The sequence below is a fragment of the Periplaneta americana genome, chromosome 4, assembly GCF_040183065.1.
Source record: "Periplaneta americana isolate PAMFEO1 chromosome 4, P.americana_PAMFEO1_priV1, whole genome shotgun sequence".
Lineage (NCBI taxonomy): Eukaryota > Metazoa > Arthropoda > Insecta > Blattodea > Blattidae > Periplaneta > Periplaneta americana.
The window spans coordinates 178,701,156-178,726,906 of NC_091120.1; the positions used below are offsets into that span (position 1 = coordinate 178,701,156).

The 25,751-nt window shown below is 33.3% G+C and overlaps 1 protein-coding gene across 3 annotated transcripts in view; it reads right to left on the minus strand.

Annotated features, from left to right (window-relative positions):
- The window catches only part of slo (calcium-activated potassium channel slo), a 427,716-nt gene that overhangs the window by 381,679 nt on the left and 20,286 nt on the right, over positions 1-25,751 (minus strand). For all 3 annotated transcript variants that reach the window (XM_069824442.1, XM_069824447.1, XM_069824444.1), the window contains exons 2-4: positions 10,361-10,457; positions 7,057-7,168; positions 768-919 (exon numbers count right to left, since the gene is read on the minus strand). In XM_069824442.1, coding sequence (XP_069680543.1) covers positions 768-919; positions 7,057-7,168; positions 10,361-10,381 — 285 coding nt within the window. In that variant the 5' untranslated portion in view covers positions 10,382-10,457. The remainder of the gene's footprint in view (positions 1-767; positions 920-7,056; positions 7,169-10,360; positions 10,458-25,751) is intronic.

Consider the following 25,751-nt stretch of genomic DNA (forward strand, 5'->3'; position numbering starts at 1 on the left):
GTATTATTTGAGCTATTTTTTTGTAATATTATGAATGTTACAAGACTTCTTGCATAAAATGTTTAATAGAAACCAGATTTATTTCAATGGTTAGTATCTCGAAAACAGGTTTTTGGCTCTTGGTCTTTTATTGCGTAACTCCGTTCAATTGGTTATTAAATATGAGTACAGCAGTCAGAAGCCAAACGTGTAGTGTACTTTGAATTAAAAATCTCTTATTATATATTTTTTCTTGAGGACACAGCAATGTGGATGACTGACTTGATCACGAAATTATGAAATTCCTAGGATATCTCAAGGGTACCATTTCAAGGAAATGGAACATCACTCTACTGCGCCACAGAAGTCAAGAATTACATAGACTAAAAATTTCCAGGGAGATGGATTGGTAGAGTAGGTTACAATTTATGGCCACCTAGATCACCGGATACAGCTCCGATCTTCGGAAGAAAATTCAAACTGTTTGTGAACCTGTGTCAATGGAAACGTTGCAACACGCCTGGAAGGAATTAGAGTATTATGTACTGTAGATATTTGTCTGACCACCACTAAAGCACATGTTGGATCTACAGAATTTTAAGTATCATTGTATCTATGGATAAATAAATCATTGTTCTATAAAACATGGTTTATGGGATATACGTTGTTTTTATTGATAGCAATTCTTTCTGATATCTAGTAAAGTATTGTGTAATTATTTGCACAGTACTGAGAGATTTTATTCTCACGTCTGAGACGTCGGGAGTTATGCTGATTGCTACACTCACCAGGTGGATGATGCCGGCAGCTGTGAGCCATACTGAAATGAATATGGACACCAACTGAGCGAGACGGATTGAGCTCGAAGTCTTGAGGATGTTGAGGTACTGCAGAATGTCTGGCACTGTCATCAGACGCAATGCTCTGAGAAATCTTAAACCTGTCAACAGAACGCATCATTATACAAATTGAATGTGCCTTAGTGCAAGTTTTGAGCATTACAATTCAATGAGGTTTTACACACAATATGTTATTAGGTTGATGTAAAACTTCGTAGCGTTTTTTCGCAGTGACAAAAGTTTTTATTTCGAATTGATAGAATACAGAGATTAAGCAATAATGGGGTAGTTTTTCTATTCCGTATCTGAAGAAATACTGCCTGTGTATGGATGGTGAGCATTGGCTGTCAAGTCAAACTGCCTACATTGAGTGCAGAATTCTCTGAAGGGCGGACAAGTATCGAACGCAGTCAGCTGGGCAGTGGAGACTGTCATGAAGGCAAATGTGCAACAGGTTGGAGACTTCATCTGGGCAGACAGGATGAAGAGGATGATATGCAAGTCCGGATGTGACAGATGAGCCTTGGGTGCATCACTACCAGCCAGATACAAAGCGTGCATCACTGCTTGGATCAAGCAGCTAATGGTACACTCGTGTAAAGGTCCCGCCAACTTGCAACTGTTGCTTCTTTGTTTCGCTTGCTCGCACATCGATAATACTGCCATCTAGCGGTGATAATTTCAATGTAAGTTCCTACTACCATCAGTGGCGGTGTGTCAATAAGAGCACAAGAGTACGTGAACACCTTGTTTCCATTAATGCACGACTAGTTTTATTATTTAATACCGTATTGGCGTAGTGGGGATGTATAATATCAGGATCGAGTATTTTAAACTTTCCGCATCTTGCATAAAATTCTTATGTAAAGTCCACACCTGTGGAGTAACGGTCAGCGCGTCTGGCCGCGAAACCAGGTGGCCCGGGTTCGAATCCCGGTCGGGACAAGTTACCTGGTTGAGGTTTTTTCTGGGGCTTTCCCTCAACCCAATACGAGCAAATGCTGGGTAACTTTCGGTGCTGGACCCCGGACTCATTTCACCGGCATTATCACCTTCATTTCATTCAGACGCTAAATAACCTAGATGTTGATAGAGCGTCGTAAAATAACCCAACAAATAAATAATAATAAATAAATCTCATGTAAACTTGGCAACATCCGTTCACGTACAAGCCTTGCTTTTTTCAAGAAGGTTACAGAAATTTCACGCATGCGCGGGAGAAAATTGTCTTTCGCTGGCCGCTTATGACTCGTCAAGAGCACAAAGCATTAAGTGAACAGTGAATCTACCCTACAGATGTCAGGTGCATCGATGCCTATCGTTTACGTGCTATATCTCGAGGAGAAAATTTAATGTCTGTATTTTAGCCTGCAGGTGTCAGCATCTCACTGTCGGAATGTTTACTTTATGTGGATGTGTGTACAGTGCTGCTACGAGAGTGTAGTTTGTGAATTACTATACTTCAGTGTCGGCATATAGCATAGTTTGGCTTTCAAAGACGTGCTGGCTGAATGTGATGGTGGTATGAATTTAAATATCTGTATGGTGGTGTATATTATTTAAGAATAATATTTACTGGCATGTATTTATAGTAATCAATCTATGCGAATGGGATTACAGTACTGGTATAGGCTATAGTGTATCAGCGTGTTTTGAATCAAAATACAGTATATTACTGAACACACGCTTTTGTAAATTGTTTTATGTATTAATTTTTAATAGACGTAAAGAATGAACTCTGTTCAAATCATTTTGAAGGGTAAAGAACTGGGTAAACTGGCTTTCCAGTAAAAATTGGAAATAAAAAGATTAGATTTTATTATTATTATTACTATTATTAGTATTATTATTATTATTATTATTATTATTATTATTATTATTATTATTATTATTATTATTATTATATGTTTTGAATTTATATACGGTTTTTTTCGACAGTGAAACATTGGAATCATGGCATTTCATATTAGGCTAAAAACGTACGATTTCAAATTCTCTTCGATTTTGGAACACAAAATTGTGAACACACACAATATTTTATCACGAGCCGCCACTGACTACCATAATATGTAACTTAATATCTTATTTCCCCTCGCATGTTACGAAGGATTGTAGGAATGGGAAAGAAGCGGGTAGTGGGCGTTGTAATTGGTGCTATTCAAGAATTCGCCTAGAGAGACTTGGGAAATCACGAGAAACGAAATTCAGGCAAGTTACACAAAAATATAAAACCATTTCCCCTGATCACGTTTATATCAGATTGGCCATTACCATGCTATGAAATATAAAAGAGAACAACCACCAGGATCTCCACTGTCGAAAATGAATTGTTTGTCAAAATGACCGCTAGATAGAAGTACTGCTGCAAGCTATTACTCCATGCAATTCCATCAGGGTTATAACGTGATTTCTAGAGCCCGGATGTTTAGGCATTTATGACAGTTAAAACAGGCAGGCAAGAAAGGCAATAAAACGTAAAAAAAATGCACAATAAATTTTGAAAAAACATTGTAAATTTTAAAAAGGTATAATATATTTTAGCAATAAATTTAAATTATATCAACATAACTCATATTTTTACTTCGTAATTGACACGACATGTTGACTTATAAAATACTTTTTTTCTGTGATTAACTGACTTTTCACAAACCTTACATAGCACATTGGTTGAAAACACATCGGCATCAAATTCACTAACGTAAGCATGAAGATTACTTTTTAACGGTTTACTGAATTTAGACACTCTAGCTAACCGATCTTCTGCCTTCTGTCACACGACAATAACTGACTCTTCCTCACTCAAATTTCTTTCTCATATGAAGGGTACACGGGAATAACGAACAATGTCCATTCAGAATAATTTTGAGATAAATGAAATTTAAAGTTTGAGGACTTGAAATGTTTAGTTTATTGTTAACTTATTTTTATTTTTTATCACACAAGAATGTACCATTATAAAGCAAATATGTGACAAAATATTGTTTTGATTTCATGAATTACAACAATGCAAAACTGCAAAAAGTCTACTTTGCTACGTTTTATAAACGGGAAGAATGAACAATGTCACAATTTAATTGAATATTTGTTGGGAATAGAATCAGGCATAATATTTTCAAACAATGTAGCACATGTTAACTTTCGTGTAGAGTATCCTTTTTAAAGGTTATAAATATTGTTGACCCATTATAAATATTTTTATCTTTGAGTGTTCATTGTTCCAAACAATTATTGAAAAACAAATCTACAAACTAATCTAATTGCACTGAATTTTCCATTGTGAATGAATAGATTGAACTATAAAATCGTCTCATTCACTGTTATTGACTTCTTGTGACTCGTCATTGGTAGGAGAAAGACTGAAATATTCTCTAGCAGTTGGAGAACAAACATTTTTCAAAATTTGTAATTCCTTGTACATTGCCTTGTAGCTGTTTACAATTTACAATGATGAATGGTTTGGTTTCCTCCTAGAATTCGCAATCTCTTGCCTTCTGTCATCGGGTACTTCACATCTTGCTCTCTGATTGACAAGTCCCATGTTTTTGTCACATTCCATGTACGAGTGACCTGGAGTGGGAAATGTGATCCACTGAGCATCAAACCTATTCTTAGTATGTACTACATAAAGACAAAATCTAAATATCGTAAAGTTCCTATTTTGTCCGGAACAAGACTCGTAGAAGATACGGAGTTCACCAACGCAGCTTGGTACAATATTCATACAGTGGTGCTATAACATAGAGCAAACTTCCTCAGAGCCTTTACTTTAAATATTTTGGTCATACATGTCTTCCTGTTGTCAGCGTATGTATGTTACAAGAATAAAAGGGCAGCAGTCGACGATAATAGCCCTCAATAGTTGAAAAGTTTGGAACTGGTAATTCTTTTGGAAAGCCATGCAGATAGCCTCTTTATACTCTGACTTCCTGGATTTTAGACGTGCAGCCTGTTTTACTTCATAGAACTTATGTCCTTTTCTCTTGTGTAATTCATTCTTTCAAATCAAATTTGATTCTCCTTCTCAAAATTATCTAATTTACTTGCATCTTTTTCATTGGAAATTTCTGATTTAATGTATGAAATGTCAGCTAATGTTGTATTTAGTGACAAAAATTACTCTGTATTGCTCGTAAGACACAGGGTTCGCAAGAAATTTTTCTAAGTGTAACTTAAGCAGCTTAGAAATATTCAAGTGCTCTGGAAGATACGACCTTCGGCTATCGTGACGAGATTAGTGGACTTTCTGACCTCTAAGTGATTGAATGTGCTGACAAATTTTAGATAAAATCTCTCCTTTCATTTGGTGAGCCCATTTTCCATGTTTAACTCTTGTTTCTGTATGGGCTTTTCCAGTAGTAGCCAATGACGTTTTCAAAGTGACTAAACGTCTGCCTGTTACTCCATGTAGAGCAATTGCTTTATAAACGGGAACATCAGTATTTTGCCCATCTTTGTTTATTCGCATTTTACATATATAAGAAAAATTACGAAAATCAGCTTCGGCTTGTGTTTTTCTGGATCTTCTTCTTTGCACAGGAAGTACTGAAAGGTGAGCATTTTGAGTGTCATATGATGCTAATTCATTGAAATGTTTAATAAGATCGCTTCTTTCACTTTGGCTTATTTTCTGAAAACACGGAAAACGAGAATATTTACAGTCTTCTCCCATAATATAACTCTTAGCACGAATTTTTTTATGCATCTGTAACACGTCCCGTAACTTTTCTCTTCCTTGAATTTACAGAACATGGAATGGGTCCGGTTAATTAATTTTCTCTAACGTCAGACATTATAAAAATAAACTGCATTAACCACAAACACTACAATATGTACCATAAAAGTTTAATCAAGGAAATAATCAATACCCTACCACAGACATCTGAACACTGGAATAGTACAGCTGTTTGTATTATGCTCACAAGTAGTTCTAATGAAAATTAATATAATTTATTGTCACATGGAATAACAGCTAAACATCATACAGTCATTTAATAATGTTATTATTGTATAAAACAGATCGTATTGGCATATGTAAAAAAAACCTAATCAGCAATGTGCTATGACTCTAAGATCAAGTTTGTAAAAGCTGTCTGGATTAGTTTCTGTGTTTAAAATGGACATTGTTCGTTCTTTCTTGGGATGGATGTGACATTGTTCATTCTTCCAAAGTATACAGAAACTTTAACGCAGAATACAGAGGACAATTTTCGTTCTTACATAAAACCAATGCAACCACATGAAAGTACTCCCCTTCTACTATCAGATGGCACTATTAACTCAATTTCGATTTTTGATGGACATTGTTCGTTATTCCCGTGTACCCTTCATATAATAATAAACACGTGTAGCAAAAAATTGTAACAGTAAGATTTGAAAATATGAAAGCAAGGAATTGAAAATGCTACGTGACAACTTCTACGAGAACGGACTTAATATTTAAAATTATAAAGCTGATTGTTAGTATCGTGAAGACATGAAAATATTATATTTGTAACTGTGGATTATCCATCAATATTCATATTACACCAATAGTATTAAAGCACGATTATCAGCAGATTAAGCACCGAAATAAATCACTTTTATTTACTATTGTTAGTAAAATGAATCATTGTTTCAAACGTTCAAATTTCATACACATTACATTACAATTAATTAGAAAATTGCAAATAAACAAGAAATATTGCTTTAAAATGACAAAAAAGACATTTATTAGTAACAAACACCTTAAAAAGGCAAAATAAAAATTGGTCCTATCACTTTGATTTACTCCAAATCACATTTATATCTATGAAAATAATTATTTACTTCCACCCAGTAAAAATAGGCATTTTTCAAAACATCCGGGCTCTAGTTATTTCTTTTGCAGCCGCTAGAAGGCAGCACAGTGAGATTGATAAAAGTTGTTGTCTTGAAAGTCCATTAAGCTGATCAATCTGTTATATGTGTCAGAGCTATTACTAAAATAAAAAAAAATTAATTTAAGTAGTAACAAGAAATTAAAATTATCAGAAAATAATAATTATGTATTTATGGTTGTTACATTTTCACAAGGAATACACAATTGCTTACGAGAATAGCAGGTATCTAGCATTTTAAAGATAATTATTTTATAGATGGATAATATTGAGATTGCTATTTGTTCCTTCAAAAATTTCTGTGTTGTTATTTTAAGCGTATCTAAGGAAAAAAGGTCAAGTTAGACACATTACGATTTTATTGGCAGTATAACTATACTCACCTATCCACGTTCTATCCAAGTATATTGAGACAAAGGAAGGAGGAATTGTGAAGTAGTCTACAAACGAATACATCTCCAGCATGAACCACAGTTTGTCACTTGCAGCTATAAACTGTAACACAAAGAAATACATGTCCAATGTCTCATAAACCATCACGAAAAACACAATCCACTTTAGGACATATTTAAGGCACATAATATTGATGCTGCATCGGTTATTACGGTATGATTTCATTATACATAAAACACCAATGAAGTGATTAATTAGAAAACTATACTTTTCTATCAGTTTCACAAGTGTCTTTACCGTATATGCATGTGAATGAGCTTACTTCTAATTAGTATGTATCACATGTCGGTACTAAGGTTACAAGTTACTACGAGATGATAATTATAGACAAGTCTGCCATAGCCGGTCCCAAGCCCAATTCCCAATTCAAAACGAGGACATGGACGGTAAGAGCTCAGTGTTCGCCAGAGTTCCTTGTCTAGAGTTATTGGTTCATATACAGGATGTTTCACGAGGATTTACCGTCCTTTATGGATCTTATTTCTGAAGACATTTTGAGCAAAATATGTCATATAAACATAGTTCTTATTCTCAATATTTTCAGAGTTACACTAATTTAAAATTGTTTGTAAAATACGTTTCTTCTTTAGTTAGAAGGTAAAAGAATAATACAAATAGAGAATGAACCATTCAGAAGTATCATTTCTTTAATTGGCAAGTTTTATGAAGCTAAAAATGTGCTGTGAACTCCTTAGTTGCTTCGTAGAGATATATATTTTTTATATTTTTAACTAGAAAATTACATTATTCTTACGCACTTATCACAAAAATTATTACAAATCACATCACTTCCTCCGACTTAATTATTTGCAGTTCAATTTTGCATACTAATTTACAGTCTTGGAGAGTTCACAACACATTTTAAAAAACGTCGCCGTCCGCTTGAGTACACTTGGCCGCACGCTTGTGAACGGCACTCGTCGCTCTACGTAACTGCATACGGCTATCTTTGATTTCCGCAGCGCTCGCGCTGGCTGCTGACTGCACGCTGACCAAGATCATGCGTTCACAGCAATGCGTTCCAGTAACGAAACGTAACTCTGTAAATATTGAGAATAGGACCCATGTTTATATGACATTTTTTGCTCAGAATGTCTTCGGAAATAAGCTCCGTAATGGACGGTAAATCCTCGTGAGTCACCCAGAATACAGGGTGAACGGAAAGTATTGTCATTAATTTCAGGGGGTTAGTCATTGAGATATTTTAAACAAAAAAAATTAATACAATTTTGCTCGTTTTCGCTTCCTTTTCGAAATAAAAGTTGTTTTATATTAAATATTTCATAGAGTGTTTTAGGAAAGCCACTGATTTAATTCCCAATATGCTCAATCAATTAAAGGAAGCAGTGTATTATGATACTAAATGACTGAAAGAATTTTAGTTTTGTCCTTTAAAATTTGACCCGAACAGATGTAAATTTTACATTCTGCAAAGTAATTTTACAATGTTACATTTATTTTGTTGCAAATAAAAATACAAAAGAGCTTGTTCTATTTGTGAATAATACGTAGCCTATGTCAGTCACGTTCACTAAAAAAATAATGCATACAAAATTGAAAATATTTTATTTTATATATTAATGCACATAAATTTATCTAATTTACTTTGTTTTATAGTCCTTATTCTCTCTTAAAACTCTCAAAGTCAAGGATTACACAGACTAACAATTTCCAGGGAGATGGATTGGTAGATTAAGTTACAATTTATGACCACCTAGATCACCGGATACAGCTCCGATCTTCGGAAGAAAATTCAAACTGTTTGTGAATCTGTGTCAATGGAAATGTTGCAACACGCCTGGAAGGAATTAGAGTATTATGGAGATATTTGTCTGGTCACCACTAAAGCACATTTTGGAGTCTATAGAATTTTAAACATCATTGTATCTATGGATAAACAAATCAAAATTGCCTCCTAGTTGGAAACCACAGCTCTAAATTATACGTCTGCCTTGGAAATTTTAATTACTCCACCTTTAGTGTGCCATATGTTCAAAAAGGTCGAAAAACTTTGTCCCAGACCACTGGACAGACCTAAATATTGAGATGAAAAGGTAAAGTTCGCTTGGACCTATATCACTTAGGAGAACAGAAGATAAATCACACGGCAGGACAGAATGGAGGACGCTTATGGAATGAGTTCACAAATTTCTGAGATTAAGACGTTACGGAAGTGAATAGGTAGGTGAGTGAGTGAATACATATGCAAGTAAATGAAGATTGTTCAGGGGCGATTTCTCAGGGTATGCTATGCTTGCTGCGCAAGCCCAATATTTTCGTAGAATGTGTATTTCTCAAAATGGGATTACGTACATTAAAATTTATTTTGATTTTTGGAATACTGTATAGGCGTAATACCATCCGCAGGTTGCACACCGCAAGTATCGCAACGCTTGCTCGTTTCTCGGAGCTATAGGAAAGACGTAGAAACAGCGAGAATATGATGCGCACGCAAGTGCCTTCCTCCTTAGTCCGTCCTAGGCGCACATGCTTCTGTTATGTGTTGTTTGAAGCTCTGGTCCGAGAGCTACACCAACGACTATTTAACGTTACACGGTTCAGTATTGACAGCGGGAATGTGCTGTGATTTGCGAGTGCAATGTAATTGTGTTAGCTGCTGCATGTATTATTAATTCTTAAACATTAGTTTGAAGTATTGCAATGCGTTCGAAATTGTGTGTTATTGAAACCTTATTATTAAATTCATTTTCCGTAAGGACTATTCAAGAGAAAACAGACATTATAGAGAATATGTGCGCTCGTTCAGTGCAGTTCAATACAACAATATGCTTTGGTGGCAGGGTCGAAAAAACTAAATAAACTGTTTTGTTGGCCATGTTTGTTATATCATATCGAACGTCTACATCTGATAAGCGAATATGATCCATGACTCATAATGATTTCATAATTATAAAATAAATTATTTATGTGGGTCTGATTAATAAAAATAATTATGAATTATTATATCCTCCCATCTTCCTCTATGAATAAAAGAGCAAGCCTAACTTTCGTGACTAGCATTCGCCCCTGATTGTTATGCCTCTATTATGTTAATAGCTATTCAAACGTTTCATAATTAGTACTTCAAATAAATATTTTTAAGTTATTTTGTTAGTAGTGAAGTGTTCTTTCCCCCTAAAAACTTTTAATTAACCAAAATCAAATAGAGAAATATTATTTTACCATTTTATACTCGAGGAACTTGTTAAATATCAAGAGATGACATATACTTACTCGTATAAAAAAGTACACCATAAAAAATATATTGAAGGCTAAATCTATCTGCTGAGTGATGTTGTTGCTCCACTTTTGGCACCGCTCTACCTCCTCACTGCAACAAAACACGAAATTCATTAAATATCTTTCATTTCCTTCTAAATCATGAAACATAAATTTGTAAATTATAACAAAAAATAAATTAATCGTTATATTCCAGTTGTTTCCAGTTTTCCATACAACTGAATCTGCAGTAAACAATATAATATACAAAGTGAGACTATAGTTGAATTAAAACAACTGACGTCTGTGACATTTGAAGGCGTCAAACGGTTTCCATGGAAATATAAACTTCTAATCTCTCTGTGACCAATAAGACGCCCCCGCTACCTCTATCCTTTCACCAGTACTTTATAAAGAGAAGAGGGAAGAGGAAACGATAGTGTATTACTGGCCACAAAAAGAGGGAAGAGTTGTTGCGATTGGAAACTCCTTAGCGTCTTCAAATATCACAAGTCGATTGTCATTTTAATTTCACTCTACTAAATTCAGAATGTCTATAGAGCGGAAGTAAACAGCCCGTGACGTGGCTGCTTGTCCCTTATTGGTTAAGCGCTCTAATCTCCCTCCAGAGCTTGGTTCACTCGCAGTCTGTGAAGTTGGTTTTTTATGCGCAAGTGTTTTGTTTGTAAATATGGGATGTTTTACGTTTTTGTTTAAAAGTGTTTTAGATCTGCAACACAGTCTACTGGACACTACGAATTCAATTGTGCTCTTTTCAATTGTTTTTGTCGTTACTTGGTCAAGTTTGTTGATGCGGAGAAAACATATAAGTTTGTTAGACAACATAGGTAATTCAATACAAATAAAATACACAATATTTAATAAAATATGTAGTGTTTATTACATCACGTGTTACGAGCGTGTGATCTAATGGATTATATAATTTATTATGTAGTGTAGTGAGGAATATGTACAGTACGTCAGTTATTCATAGATTTCAAAAAGGCATATGACTCGGTTAAGAGAGAAGTTTTATATAACATTCTTATTGAATTTGGTATTCCCAAGAAACTAGTTCGATTAATTGAAATGTGTCTCAATGAAACTTACAACAGAGTTCGTATAGGCCAGCTTCTGTCTGATGCTTTTCCAATTCTCTACGGGCTAAAGCAGGGAGATGCACTATCACCTTTACTTTTTAACTTCGCTCTAGAATATGCCATTAGGAAAGTTCAGGATAACAGACAGGGTTTGGAATTGAACGGATTACATCAGCTTTTTGTCTATGCGGATGACGTGAATATGTCAGGAGAAAATCCACAAACGATTAGGGAAAACGCGGAAATTTTACTTGAAGGATAGGTTTGGAAGTAAACCCCGAAAAGAAGTATATGATTATGTCTCGTGACCAGAATATTGTACGAAATGGAAATATAAAAATGGGAGATTTATCCTTCGAAGAGGTGGGAAAATTCAAATATCTTGGAGCAACAGTAACAAATATAAATGACACTCGGGAGGACATTAAACGCAGAATAAATATGGTAAATGTGTATTATCATTCGATTGAGAAGCTTTTGTCATCTAGTCTTCTGTCAAAAAATCTGAAAGTTAGTTATAAAACAGTTATATCACCTGTTGTTCTGTATACTGTATTTGTGAAACTTGGACTCTCATTCTGAGAGAGGAACAGAGGTTAAGGGTGTTTGAGAACAAGGTTCTTAGAAAAATATTTGGGGCTAAAAGGGATGAAGTTACAGGAGAATGGAGAAAGTTACACAACGCAGAACTGCACGCATTGTTTTATTGACCTGACATAATTAAGAGCATTAAATCCAGACGTTTGAGATGGGCAGGGCATGTAGCACGTATGGGCGAATCCAGAAATGCATATAGAGTGTTGGTTGGGAGGCCGGAGGGAAAAATACCTTTGGGGAGGCCGAGACGTAGATGGGAGGATAATACTAAAATGGATATGAGGGAGGTGGGATATGATGGTAGGACTGGATTAGTCTTGTTCAGGATAGGGACCGATGGCTGGCTTATGTGAGGGCGGCGATGAACCTCCGGGTTCCTTAAAAGCCTTTTATAAGTAATATTGATGATAATGACACATCGTGTATTAATAAACTTATGTCATATATTTTCTAATTCCTTTAACCTCAAGAAATATGACTGAAATAAAACCTTGTGAACCACGCTTTTAACTTGTAATTTATTTTGTTTACTTCTCCTCTATAAACATTCTGAATGTAGAATAATGTGTGATTTCTTGTGTTTAATGTGGTAAATCTCTCTCTGTCTCTCTCTCTCTGGCTATTGGTGTACAGATTACAACATTTATTTATTATGCAGGAAAATATTCAGTCCTTCGCTGCCTCGTATCAAACTGAGTGCCGACCACACCGCTTCCAAGACGTTAAGTCCATTGAAACCATGTCCATATGACTTATGTCCTCTAATATTTTTGTCTTTAATTTATGTCCACATTTCATGTGCGTCCATTTTTTTGGGTCCATGGCTGTTATGTCCACTTTTATTTAAGTCCACTTTCATTTATGTCCACTTTTATTCAATTCATTTCCTTTTGTACCACTGGAAGATGTTCAGGCTGTTTTTGATAGCCTTATAGATAATATTGAGCCTGACGTAATGGATTTAGCATTGTACATGGAAAGAACTTACATCCGAGGAACATCTGCTCGAGGAAGAAGAAGAGAAATGCCACCTAGATTCGCAACTGAAATATAGAACACTTATAATCAGGTTCTGGCAGGACAACATCGAACAACTAACATAGTCGAGGACTGGCACAATCGCTTTCAGAAACACATCGTGACACATCACGAGTCGATCTGGAAATTCATGGAATTTATCAAGAAAAACCAAAGGAATAATGAAATTATAATAATCCAATTGCTTGGCGGGCATTTGAATGTGCGAAACCCTATTAAAAGATCGTACCTACATAATTTAAGTCGACTAGAAGAGACTGTTCGTAATTACAACCACTACAACGAAGAACTTACCTCAAAGCTATTAGTTATCATCTGAAGCTGTATGAAGATGAACAGACAGAAGAGATTGAGTAGGGAATTGAAGTAAATTTTGTAGATGGACATAATGTATTGTACAATCATGTAGTGGACGTAAAAATGTGGACATAAAATTTGTACTATCGGACTAAAATAAAGTGGACACATACTTCATAGGACATATATTTATGAACATAGTGTAATGAACTTTTATATAATGGACATAATAAAATGGACATTAAAATTGTGGATATTATAAAAAGGACCTAACGTCTGTGTTTCGACCACACCACCTTATTCTAGTGCCGAAGTCATGAAAGAATGAAGCCCCGTGAGCACCTTGATGGTGTGTAAAGACTATAGGCCCTACGTTTAGTTAGCCACTAACATTAGTGAAGAGGGCGCCTTGTACTTCAGGTAGTAGTAATATTAGTGTTTCTTTTCATTAAAGTGTTTGTTAAACGCGAGTGAACGAAAGCTAGGTTTTTGTAGTAGTTCAACACCCATATCACTTTTAAATTACGATTTACAGTAGACTCAAATTTATGATATTCTGCCTGTAAGAGTGAGCAGATCTCCCGTCTTCGAAATTTTTTTTTTTTTTTTTTTTTTTGGGATATGGACTGCATTTCCTCATGTGGGGTGTATTATAGGAACTAATGTAAGCTCGAGGTGAACACTGATTTTAGAGGGTGACTTTATGTTTATTAACAGAAATGCACTTTAACCCTCTAAACATGGGTCAAATGAGTGCAAGACTCAGCTAGAATGGGAAAGGAAGAACTAATGAAAACTGGATGAACGGAATAAGGAGAAATATGCAACTGAAAAGACTGCAAGACTCGGATAAATGGAGGAAAAAATTAAATAAAAAACATGATACTTTGTTTGGTTGAATAAAACCTACAGTACTGTAGAAAGTCCTAAAATGGATAATAATTTATTATTATTATTATTATTATTATTATTATTATTATTATTATTATTATTATTATTATTATTAAGGGAAAACGATTATGTCTCGTGACGAGAATATTGTACGAAATGGAGATATAAAAGTTGAAAATTTTCTTTCGAAGAGGTGGAGAAGTTCAAATATCTTGGAGCAACAGTAACAAATATAAATGATACTCGGGAGGAAATTAAACACAGAATAAATATGGGAAATGCCTGTTATTATTCGGTTGAGAAGCTTTTATCATCCAGTCTGCTGTCAAAAAATCTGAAAGTTAGAATTTATAAAACAGTTATATTACCGGTTGTTCTGTATGGTTGTGAAACTTGGACTCTCACTTTGAGAGAGGAACAGAGATTATGGGTGTTTGAGAATAAGGTGCTTAGGAAAATATTTGGGGCTAAGAGGGATGAAGTTACAGGAGAATGGAGAAAGTTACACAACACAGAACTGCACGCATTGTATTCTTCACCTGACATAATTAGGAACATTAAATCCAGACGTTTGAGATGGGCAGGGCACGTAGCACGTATGGGCGAATCCAGAAATGCATATACAGTGTTAGTTGGGAGGCCGGAGGGAAAAAGTCCTTTAGGGAGGCCGAGACGTAGATGGGAAGATAATATTAAAATGGATTTGAGGGAGGTGGAATATGATGATAGAGACTGGATTAATCTTGCTCAGGATAGGGACCAATGGCGGGCTTATGTGAGGGCGGCAATGAACCTCCGGGTTCCTTAAAAGTCAGTAAGTATTATTATTATTATTATTATTATTATTATTATTATTATTATTATTATTAAAGGAAAACTCCAATAAATCTCCGTTTCTGTCATTATAGCGACATCGATATTTCATTAATTAAGTAATTTTGAATAACTCCTATTCATTACCTTAGAGGTAGGGATGGACTAGATTTGCTGTTCGATGTCACGATGTAATCAAGCAGCAGAAGACGATCTCGCAAAGATTGGTTCGGCATAGAAATAAACAACTTAGCAAAATCCTGGCTTGAGAAAAGTGAAATCATAGCATTTGTTTACATGTGTTTACGCAGTAGACACGTTTGCTAAGATGATGTCTATTTGCTGAATGCCAACTGCTTTTCTTTTCATGATGCATTGGTCATGGCAGTAAGCCAGATTGCAGGGTGGGTCCATCTCCGACCAAAACACTGACACGTGCAGCTTCGCACATTCCATTTTACAAAGAGAATAGGTTAGTGTACACACTCGCAACCAGAGCAAACGCTGTAAAGTTGGAAATGGCTTTATAATGTAATTGTAATATAAAATAATATAATGTAATATAATGTAATATAACATAATGTAATATAATATAATATAATATAATATAATATAATATAATATAATATAATATAATATAATGTAATTGTAATATAAAATAATATAATGTAATATAATGTAATATAATGTAATATAACATAATGTAATATAATATAATATAATATAATATAATATAATATAATATAATATAATATAATATAATATAATATAATATAATATAATGTAATTGTAATATAAAATAATATAATGTAATATAATGTAATATAACATAATATAATATAATATAATATAATATAATATAATATAATATAATATAATATAATATAATATAATATAATGTAATTGTAATATAAAATAATATAATGTAATATAACATAATTTAATATAATATAATATAATATAATGTAATATAATATAATGTAATATAATATAATATAATATAATATAATATAATATAATATAATATAATATAATATAATATAATATAATATAATGTAATGTAATGTAATGTAATGTAATGTAATATAATATAATATAATATAATATAATATAATATATACCGTACCATAATCGTGAGCTCACCACATTTAACATTATTATTATTATTATTATTATTATTATTATTATTATTATTATTATTATTAACATTATTCATTTCATTCAGTGTTCTGTTCAAAGGCAGGTCCTTCACTACAAACCCGGCATTCTCCAGTCTTTCATATTTTCTGCCTTCCTCGTTTTCTCCTCATATCATCCATATATCTTAATGTTGTCGATCATCTGATATTTTCTTCTGTCCCGAACTTTTCTCCCGTTCACAATTCCTTCCAGTGGATCCTTCAGTAGGCAGTTTCTTCTCAGCCAGTGACCCAACCAATTCTCTTCCTCTTCCTGATCAGTTTCAGCATCACTCTTTCTTCACCCACTCTTTCCAACACAGCTTTTCTTATTCTGTCTGCCCATTTCACACGTTCCATCCTTCTCCATATTCACATTTCAAATGCTTCTATTCGCTTCTCTTCACTTCGTCGTAATGTCCATGTTTCCGCCTCATACACTGCCACACTCACACAAAGCACTTCACTGGTCTCTTCCTTAATTCCTTTTCCAGAGGTTCGCAGAAGACGCTCCTTTTTCTATTAAAAGCTTCCTTGGCCTTTGCTATCCTCCTTTTGACTTCCTGGCAGCAGCTCATGTTACTGCTAATAGTATACCCAAAGTGAAGCTGTCCACTTGCTCTACTGCCTCATTTAGAATTCGCAAGTTTACCTTCTTTATTTTTATTCCTATAACCATGCTCCTCGTCTTATTGGCATTTATCTTCATTCCATACTGATCACAGCTGTCATTTAGCTCCAGTAGCATATCCTTCAGTATCATCTTCTCTTCTGCTAACAACGTCATATCATCAGCAAATCTTAAGTATTTTATTCTTCTTCCTCCTACTATTACTCCTCACATGTTCTGAAAACAGTTCTTTATTAAATCCTCCAAGTAGATATTGAACAGTGTAGGTGATAAAGAACATCCTTGACGTACTCCTCTCCCAAATTCATTTCATTCTGACGTTTCTTCTCCTATCATGACTTTGAATTGTTGTTTTATATAAATATTACTGAAAAAAACAACCTTCTCTCTTTCCAGTCCATACAAATTTTCTTTAAGATCCCCATCAGTCTATTCCAATCGACTGATTATTATTTTCCAGCGGGCTATCCAGCAGGGTATCTTACGCTCAACTATGACAATATGAAACGTAACTAATAGCCTAGATCATATATATGTAACCAGATAGGTCGGCCTTATAGGCTTTGACGTTAACAACTTTTGTCAGGTTTACTACGCTGCCATCTAGTTGTTACATAAGGAGTCACGTCATAATTCCCATTTGAATTGCATTAGCGACTGTACTGCCATCTCGTGTTCGTTTACGGCGGACGGGTGGCGATCCTGGCGATTGTTCTCTTTAAAGTGCTGCCGATTTTAACATAGCAATGAGTTATCTGTTACTAATAGTAACCAAATATCTATCTCTGAAATGAAATTAGGATAGAGCTACACGCAAATTAAATCTGCGCTTTAACAGCTATGTACATCGAATTTAACATTGTTGCTATTATTATTATTATTATTATTATTATTATTATTATTATTATTATTATTATTATTCTCGTGATCAGAATATTGTACGAAATGGAACTATAAAAGTTGGAGTTTCATCCTTCGAAGAGGTGGAAAAATTCACATATCTTGGAGCAACAGTAACAAATATAAATGACACTCGGGAGGAAATTAAACGCAGAATAAATATGGGAAATGCCAGTTATTATTCGGTTGAGAAGCTTTTGTCATCTAGTCTGCTGTCAAAAAATCTGAAAGTTAAAATTTATAAAACAGTTATATTACCGGTTCTTCTGTATGGTTGTGAAACTTGGACTCTCACTTTGAGAGAGGAACAGAGTTTGAGGGTTTTTGAGAATAAGGTTCTTAGGAAAATATTTGGGGCTAAGAGGGATGAAGTTACAGGAGAATGGAGAAAGTTACACAACGCAGAACTGCACGCATTGTATCCTTCACCTGACATAATTAGGAACATTAAATCCAGACGTTTGAGATGGGCAGGGCATGTAGCACGTATGGGCGAATCCAGAAATGCATATAGAGTGTTAGTTGGGAGGCCAGAGGGGAAAAGACCTTTGGAGAGGCCGAGACGTAGATGGGAAGATAATATTAAAATGGATTTGAGGGAGGTGGGATATGATGGTAGAGACTGGATTAATCTTGCTCAGGATAGGGAGCAATGGCGGGCTTATGTGAGGGCGGCAATGAACCTCCGGGTTCCTTAAATGCCAGTAAGTAAGTAAGTATTATTATTATTATTATTATTATTATTATTATTATTATTGTTATTATTATCGTTATTGTAATCATCGTCTATAGTATATCATGCATCATTAATGTTGTTGCTGTTGGTAATTGCAAGCTGGAACATTGCATACCTCTCGCCTCAAGGGTCGAATTCGTACCATAGCGTAGCGTGCGACAATAGCTGCATACCGGTAACTATCTCGGAACAGTAGCAACATCAAACAGCCTCTCGCCACACAAGCAAACAACCCACACTGCTCCAAGAACCTTCAACAAACATCATAAAGCTCCACCGTAGGATTTTATGCTTCCCTGGCAAGGTGTAGCCTGGATGAAGATCGATACGAAACATTGGCTGTAATTTAGCTAAGAGTGTTTACTTCTTCACATCGCACCAACTAAAACATTTACTTCATTCACGAATACGAACGAAGTCGGGGGGAAAGAGGTTGAGGTGGAAGAAAGAAAAGGAAGGATATGAATTTTAATCTGTTATTTAACAACGCTGTATCAAGTAGTAGGGTATTTTTGGATGATACCTACTTTAAGGGGAGAGGATGGTATTTTTTAAAACTTTTTTCCTATTTGGTGTAAAATATTAATTTTTGTATGTACAGAGCTCATAGCTGTGACAACTCAATCAAATAAAAATATTAAAAAAAAAAATTATTTTGAGGCCCAAATTTGAAAAAAATGTACCCAATGCAGGATTGTACTAAACCGATATATCTAAACCGTTTTTAAAGATAGATTCAAACAGTTTTTTGCAATGTATTTACAAAAGCATGTTCTACAAACTGTCTGTAACAGAATTTTGATATTAGTCCCTATGTTTGTAAAATAAACAATTAAAATTTAATAAGAATTTTCTGATTTCCTTTCTTACAAACAAACGGACGTACTTTTAAAATGAAATCAATTAACAAAATTCTGTTACAGAGAAAAGTTTCCTAATGGTCTAAAGAATGTGTGTTCTAAATTTAATGCATGTATCTTTAATAGTTCAGAAATTATATCCATTTTTGTCTGGCAATGTAGCAAAAAAAAAATGAAGTTACTGGAAACCGATAAAAGCGGGCGTGTGATTAAAAAATCCATAGCGCAGAAAGTTAAAAAATGACGTTCAACATACGATAAGGGCACAAATACCCACAAAATGTTATGAAATGCATTCCACACATATCAAAGGGTATTTTAAAGAAAAAATTGTTTTTTAATTTAATTTACCGGAAACAACAATAAAAGTGGGCGATTGATTTAGAAATCACTAACGCAGGAAGTTTAAAAATGGCGACTCAACATCAGACATGGGCACAAATACCCACAAAAAATTATGCTATGCATTCCACACATATCACAGAGTATTTTAAAGAATTTTTTTTTAATTTACTCATTTTTCACCAAAAAATACCATCCTCTCCCCTTAATTCAAATAATGGCATCACATTGATTTAAAAATGGATTTGATTCCAACCTACTTGTCTTAAATCATTCTAAAACTACGGTTGTACTATTTTCATTAACATCTGTTGGTATGAAATCTCATGATTCGCTCTTGTATTTAAAAATTCATACACCCAATTGTTCTTCTAATAGTTGTAACAGTCCTATTCTAAATGAATCTCCTCAAGTTAAGTATCTCGGAATAATACTAATCGATCAACATTTACGTTGGGATAAACATGTTCTTTTTCTGTGCAATAGATTAAGAACAATTATTCACTATTTTGTCATTCTATGAAATTACTTGACTGTCCATAATTTACGACTGATTTACCTTGCATTAGTACAAGCTATATTACAATACGGCATTTACCTCCCTCATGCCAATAACTCTGCTACAGAAAAGAATAATAAAAATATGCCTTAACAAACCTCTTGATTATCCTTCAGAGCTGCTGTATTCAGAATTTAAAGTATATGACTTTCATCAAATTTATAAAAATGTATTATTGAATTTGGTACATAAAAACCGAAATACTGTATATTTAATTTATATTCGCATAAATATAAAACCAAAAGATCAGAAAAAATATGCTTGACAGTACGTAAATGTACTACAACTGTAGCATATAATCACAATAACAACTTCGACCTAAGGCTTTATAACTTGATAATAGCTAAATTCCAAACATACAATTTGCTAATGCTCCTTATTTAAAAACGTTAATAAAAACTGCTGTTTACAGAGAAAATTTAAAGTTCAATTATTGTGATATCTATGTTTTTTCTTATTTTTTCTTTACTTTTTACTCTGTTATTTAATAAAATGTCTTAACATTATACGGAATGTCCCCTGAGCACGAGTATGTAACTTACTCTTTCTGGGGGTGCTAGAGTGTTTTATATAAAAAATCAATATGTACCTTTGTTCTGGCAAATTATTATTATTATTATTATTATTATTATTATTATTATTATTATTATTATTATTATTATTACTAGCCGTACCCGTGCGCTCCGCTGCACCCGTTAGAAATAAATATAAAGTAATTACATAATTAAAATAGGACATTTGATCCAGGGAACATTCGTGTTTGATAGAAGGATAAATCGTTTAATATGTTACTTAATTTAAATTGCATCCAAATAATTAAAATGCGATCATTTTGATCCAGAGACACTCATTTGGTGCAATGACAATTCCTTTAACCTGTTTCTTAAATTTTATTACATGCAGCTATAGTTTAATGAAGATTGACATCATTTAGATTTAATGTGTATATTTTATCTTACTTGTTATAAGTTTCCATTGAATTATGGTAATAACTTAATTTTAACCCTTGTTTTCTACGTATTCAGTAAATGGCGCTTGGCCCACTATGGTTCTGAACCCTTCAAATAACTTAAATTATATTATATTATATTATATTATATTATATTACATTATATTATATTATTTATATTATATTATATCAGAAGTTACTGTAATAACATTATAGCATTATGTCCATCTAGAGAAACTACACTTTCCAATGGTGAAATAATAATTAATTATACAAATCGGTTAATTTAGCTTCCGATATTACTTCATACAAACACAGAAACATTCTCTGTAGGCTATCTTTCATAGCTTTCGATTGTTGCTGTCCAAGGCCCCTTATAGACGAAGTCATTTGTTTTTTAATTCATTACACGGCCTTAGATGGCAGTTATTTTAATTTTAAAACTCATTTATCTCATTAAATATCAGTCCTATCAAAATTTTTCAAGGAATAAAACATATCGCAAATTATGTTTAAAGAAACTTTAGTTATGTAACATTTTTCAGAAAAATCAATAATAAGCGAGATATTTCGATTTATTTAATTCAGGCCTCCTTATAACCCCCCTTTTAAATAATGTATTTTGAATGCCATATAGCCTAAAATCTAAGTTACAACGAACTTAATTTATATTCCAATTTTTATCGAAATCCGTTCAGCCATTATCGCGTGAAAAGGTAACAAACATACAGAGAAACAGACAGACATACAAACAAAAAATTTCAAAAAAGCGATTTTCGGTTTCAGGGTGGTTAATTATATGTGTTAGGACCAATTATTTTTGGAAAATCGAAAATTACCAGAAAAATTTTGGCTACAGATTTATTATTAGTATAGATTATTATTATTATTATTATTATTATTATTATTATTATTATTATTATTATCCTTATTCTTCTTCTTCTTCTTATTATTATTATTATTATTATTATTATTATTATTATTATTATTATTATTATTATTATTATTATTTTGCTCCGGCGGAATTGATGAGAGCGAAATGATTTCTTTATGCAAGGGTAGTCCCAGGATTTGTCATTGGATTATCTGATATTTTCTTTACAGTTGGAAAACATCGGAAGAAACCCGACTAAATAATCGAGCCAAGCGAAATTCGAACGCTTCAGGATCATGAATCTACTCTCTGGGTCCTATTCCACAAAAGTATTGTATAATACAAGTACGGTATATTCACCTATAATGCAAATAGATTATGAGGATTGTGTTTGTACAATGTTATTGTAATTTGTTATTCCTTACTTAACATTACAAGTGAAATTATTGTCCTATTCCACAAAAGTAATAGTTCAAAAATGTAGTTCCATACGAGTACAATTGTACAGTTTTCTCTACCAATGAAAGAAAATTAGCTAATACAAGAGTATCTTTAAATAATTTTATTAATGTTATATCAAAATACAAAGTGAACCGTAAGTAATGTCATTAATTTCAGGGGGTTATTCTTTGAGATATTTCAAACAAAAATGTTTAATACAATTTTGCTCGTTTTTGTTTCCTTTCCGAAGATAAAAATTGTTTTATATGAAACATTTCACAGCGTATTTTGGGAAAGGTATTGATTTAATTACCAATATGTTCAATTTAAGAGAGCAGTGTATTATTTTGAATATTTCGTTTATATGACGTCATTCCATTTTCTGCCAATGAAGTGTAATGAAATTTTGAATTCCAACCAATCACAGTCATACATCGCGATAATTTTGTGCAGCTCGATTTATCACTATCAATTTATCGCATGGTCGTTCTTTTGTTTAGTCAGTGCCGCCAACTGTTTCCATGTAAATCGATGAGCATGAATCCAATTGTAGGCTACTAAATAAAGTGCGAAATCCTACTTCAACATCTTCATCTTCATCTTCTAATTCCATGTCCATTGTATCTAAAGAAAATGACACTCCTTCATAACAATTGTTCATTTAATTAATGTATTAATCATGTTATTTGTAATTATACTATGAAATGTTGAAATTAAACTATGATTTCAGCAGATAATGAAGACGTATTTCTGTTATAATAACAAGAGAAAAGCGCAGTAAATATAATTAACATTTTTAAACCTGTATTTCGCTTTTCTCAATTGGCATTACTGAATAACATTCAATTTCCTTGACGTACTCCTCTTCCAATATGGATCATAAATTGTTTCAATTTATCAGTCGTAAAATATGACTGTGGCATTTAATACTTTGATCTACATTACTTGTATACTTCATCTAACCGCATAATTCTCCCTTTTATTTCCCTTACCACATCAATTTGACAATAATATACAATTTTAAAATAATGACAACAATTTGTATGATTTTATACTTCACTATTAATATAGACTGCACGTACTGCTAAAATACTGTAACCTATTTATATATTACGAAACAAATTTCATTGACCTTTTATATGAAGGTCACAATAACACAAAAGCCTGCAACTTACGCACACATCGCTGATCTGAGTCCATTTCAAAAGAAATGTAACCAAAGGTGTTTTCAGATGGCTGAGCCTTTCGCTGTAATAGGGTTGTAGCGTCACAGTTTTGTGAGTGCCCAGTTTCTGTCTAATTTAGCTTACTGCTTTAATTTCAATGCGAAGGTGAAAGAACTTTAATTGGCTGTTGCTGCTTCCATTTCTGTCACCAAGAGACCTTACATAGGTTGGTGTGTTTTCTGTGCGTTTTAGTAATTCATTTCCATTGACATAATGAATGGAAGTAGCTATACTGTATCCCAAAAGTCATGGCCGGGTTTCAGAGGATTATATTTTTTGAATGAATAGAGGTAGAAATGTAATATTGTTATCAGCTTAAAATAAAACTCTCAAAGTTTTTCGTCTGTAAGTTTGAGACAGTGAAGAAAAAATACGGTGTCAATTTATTTTATTTTTTTTTCGCCACTTGTTTTGTTTCCTGTGAGGGTGTGTTCCTGTGGTATAGTGTAGAGTCAAAGAGTGTATGTGTTTTGAAGTTGAGTTGTGTGTTGAGAATTTCGTTGGGATGTGTTTTTTGTGTGTATATTTCATATTGTTCTACTGTGTTAGTTCTGGCGTTTTTGGTTGGATGTGTAATATTTCCATGTCTGTAGTGATGTCTCTGTGGGTGTGATTAGCATTTGGTATGTGTTCTGCATATGTGGAGGTGTTTTGTAATTTTGTTATGGCTGTGATGTGTTCTTTGTAACCTGTTTGAAACGATTTGCCTGTTTGTCCAATGTAGAAGTTGTTGCAGGTGTTACAGTTGAGTTTGTATACGCCTGTGTGGTTGTATTTGTTTGTTTGTGTTGTTTGTGTGTTGAGATGCTTTTGTAGAGTGTTATTTGTTCTGTATGGGATGTTGTAATTTAATTTCTTGAATGTAGGTAGTAATTATGTGCGTTTTTTTTTTTTTCGTATGTTAGTGTGATGTATTTTTGTGTTCTTATGTTTGTGATGTATATAATTTAAAAATTGCTTGTGACAACAATGTTTAACGGAAAACTGTGTAACGTCTTCACAGATTTCAACCCACAGAAATTTAAACTACATTCTAGTGAATATGAGGATTAGATATTTGCTTAGGTTATAATATAGCATACATTTCATGAAACTTATTAATAGAAATATAAGATTGTATTTTAGGATTTAATTTCAACTCATTCCATTTCATTCATTCATGTGTATAACTTAAAAAACTTTGTACAGATTTGCTGAATATATAGATTTGTTAAATTGTATTAATTTCATAATTGACACGTAAGACTAATTCAATAGGAGACTTCATAAACCTATATCATATTATTATTATTCTTATTACTATTATTATTATTATTATTATTATTATTATTATTATTATTATTATTATTATTATTATTATTATTAGCCTACTATTATGTATTTATAACCCTAACATACCTATCTCAGGTAAAATAGGGTTCTTTGTAAAATTGGAGTATAATAAATAAATAAATAATCGAAAGAATGCAATAATTTCATTGTTACAATTTATGCAAGAAGGGTGTCCAAAGAAAAGAACAATGTGTCTTGTGGCCTGCAAAATTTGAACAATAAATAATCACTTTCCCACAGAGAATTCAGTTGTGACCCTGAGCATCGTTTAATATCACTCATGCTAGCCATACTATAATTTTCTCACAAAAGCCCTGATATACACAACTTTGATTGATTACCAGACAGTGTATGCGGGATGACTTAAGGAAAAGTGAAGTTGTTTAGTATCGCAGTATATGGCACGTGCCGCGTCGTCCGTCTTTTGTGTACCTGGCGAGTACAGCAGCGTACAAAACGAAGGAACCCCGATCTGTTCATAGTAACATTGCAACGCAATGTGTTGTGTTATCCTGCTCAAGTATTTAGTACGCGTTGAATAGTGTTAGTCTGATCCATTCAAAATGTCGAAGGCAAAACGTTCAATTCTTTCAGAGATACGAAGTCCAATTAATAATAATAATAATAATAATAATAACAATA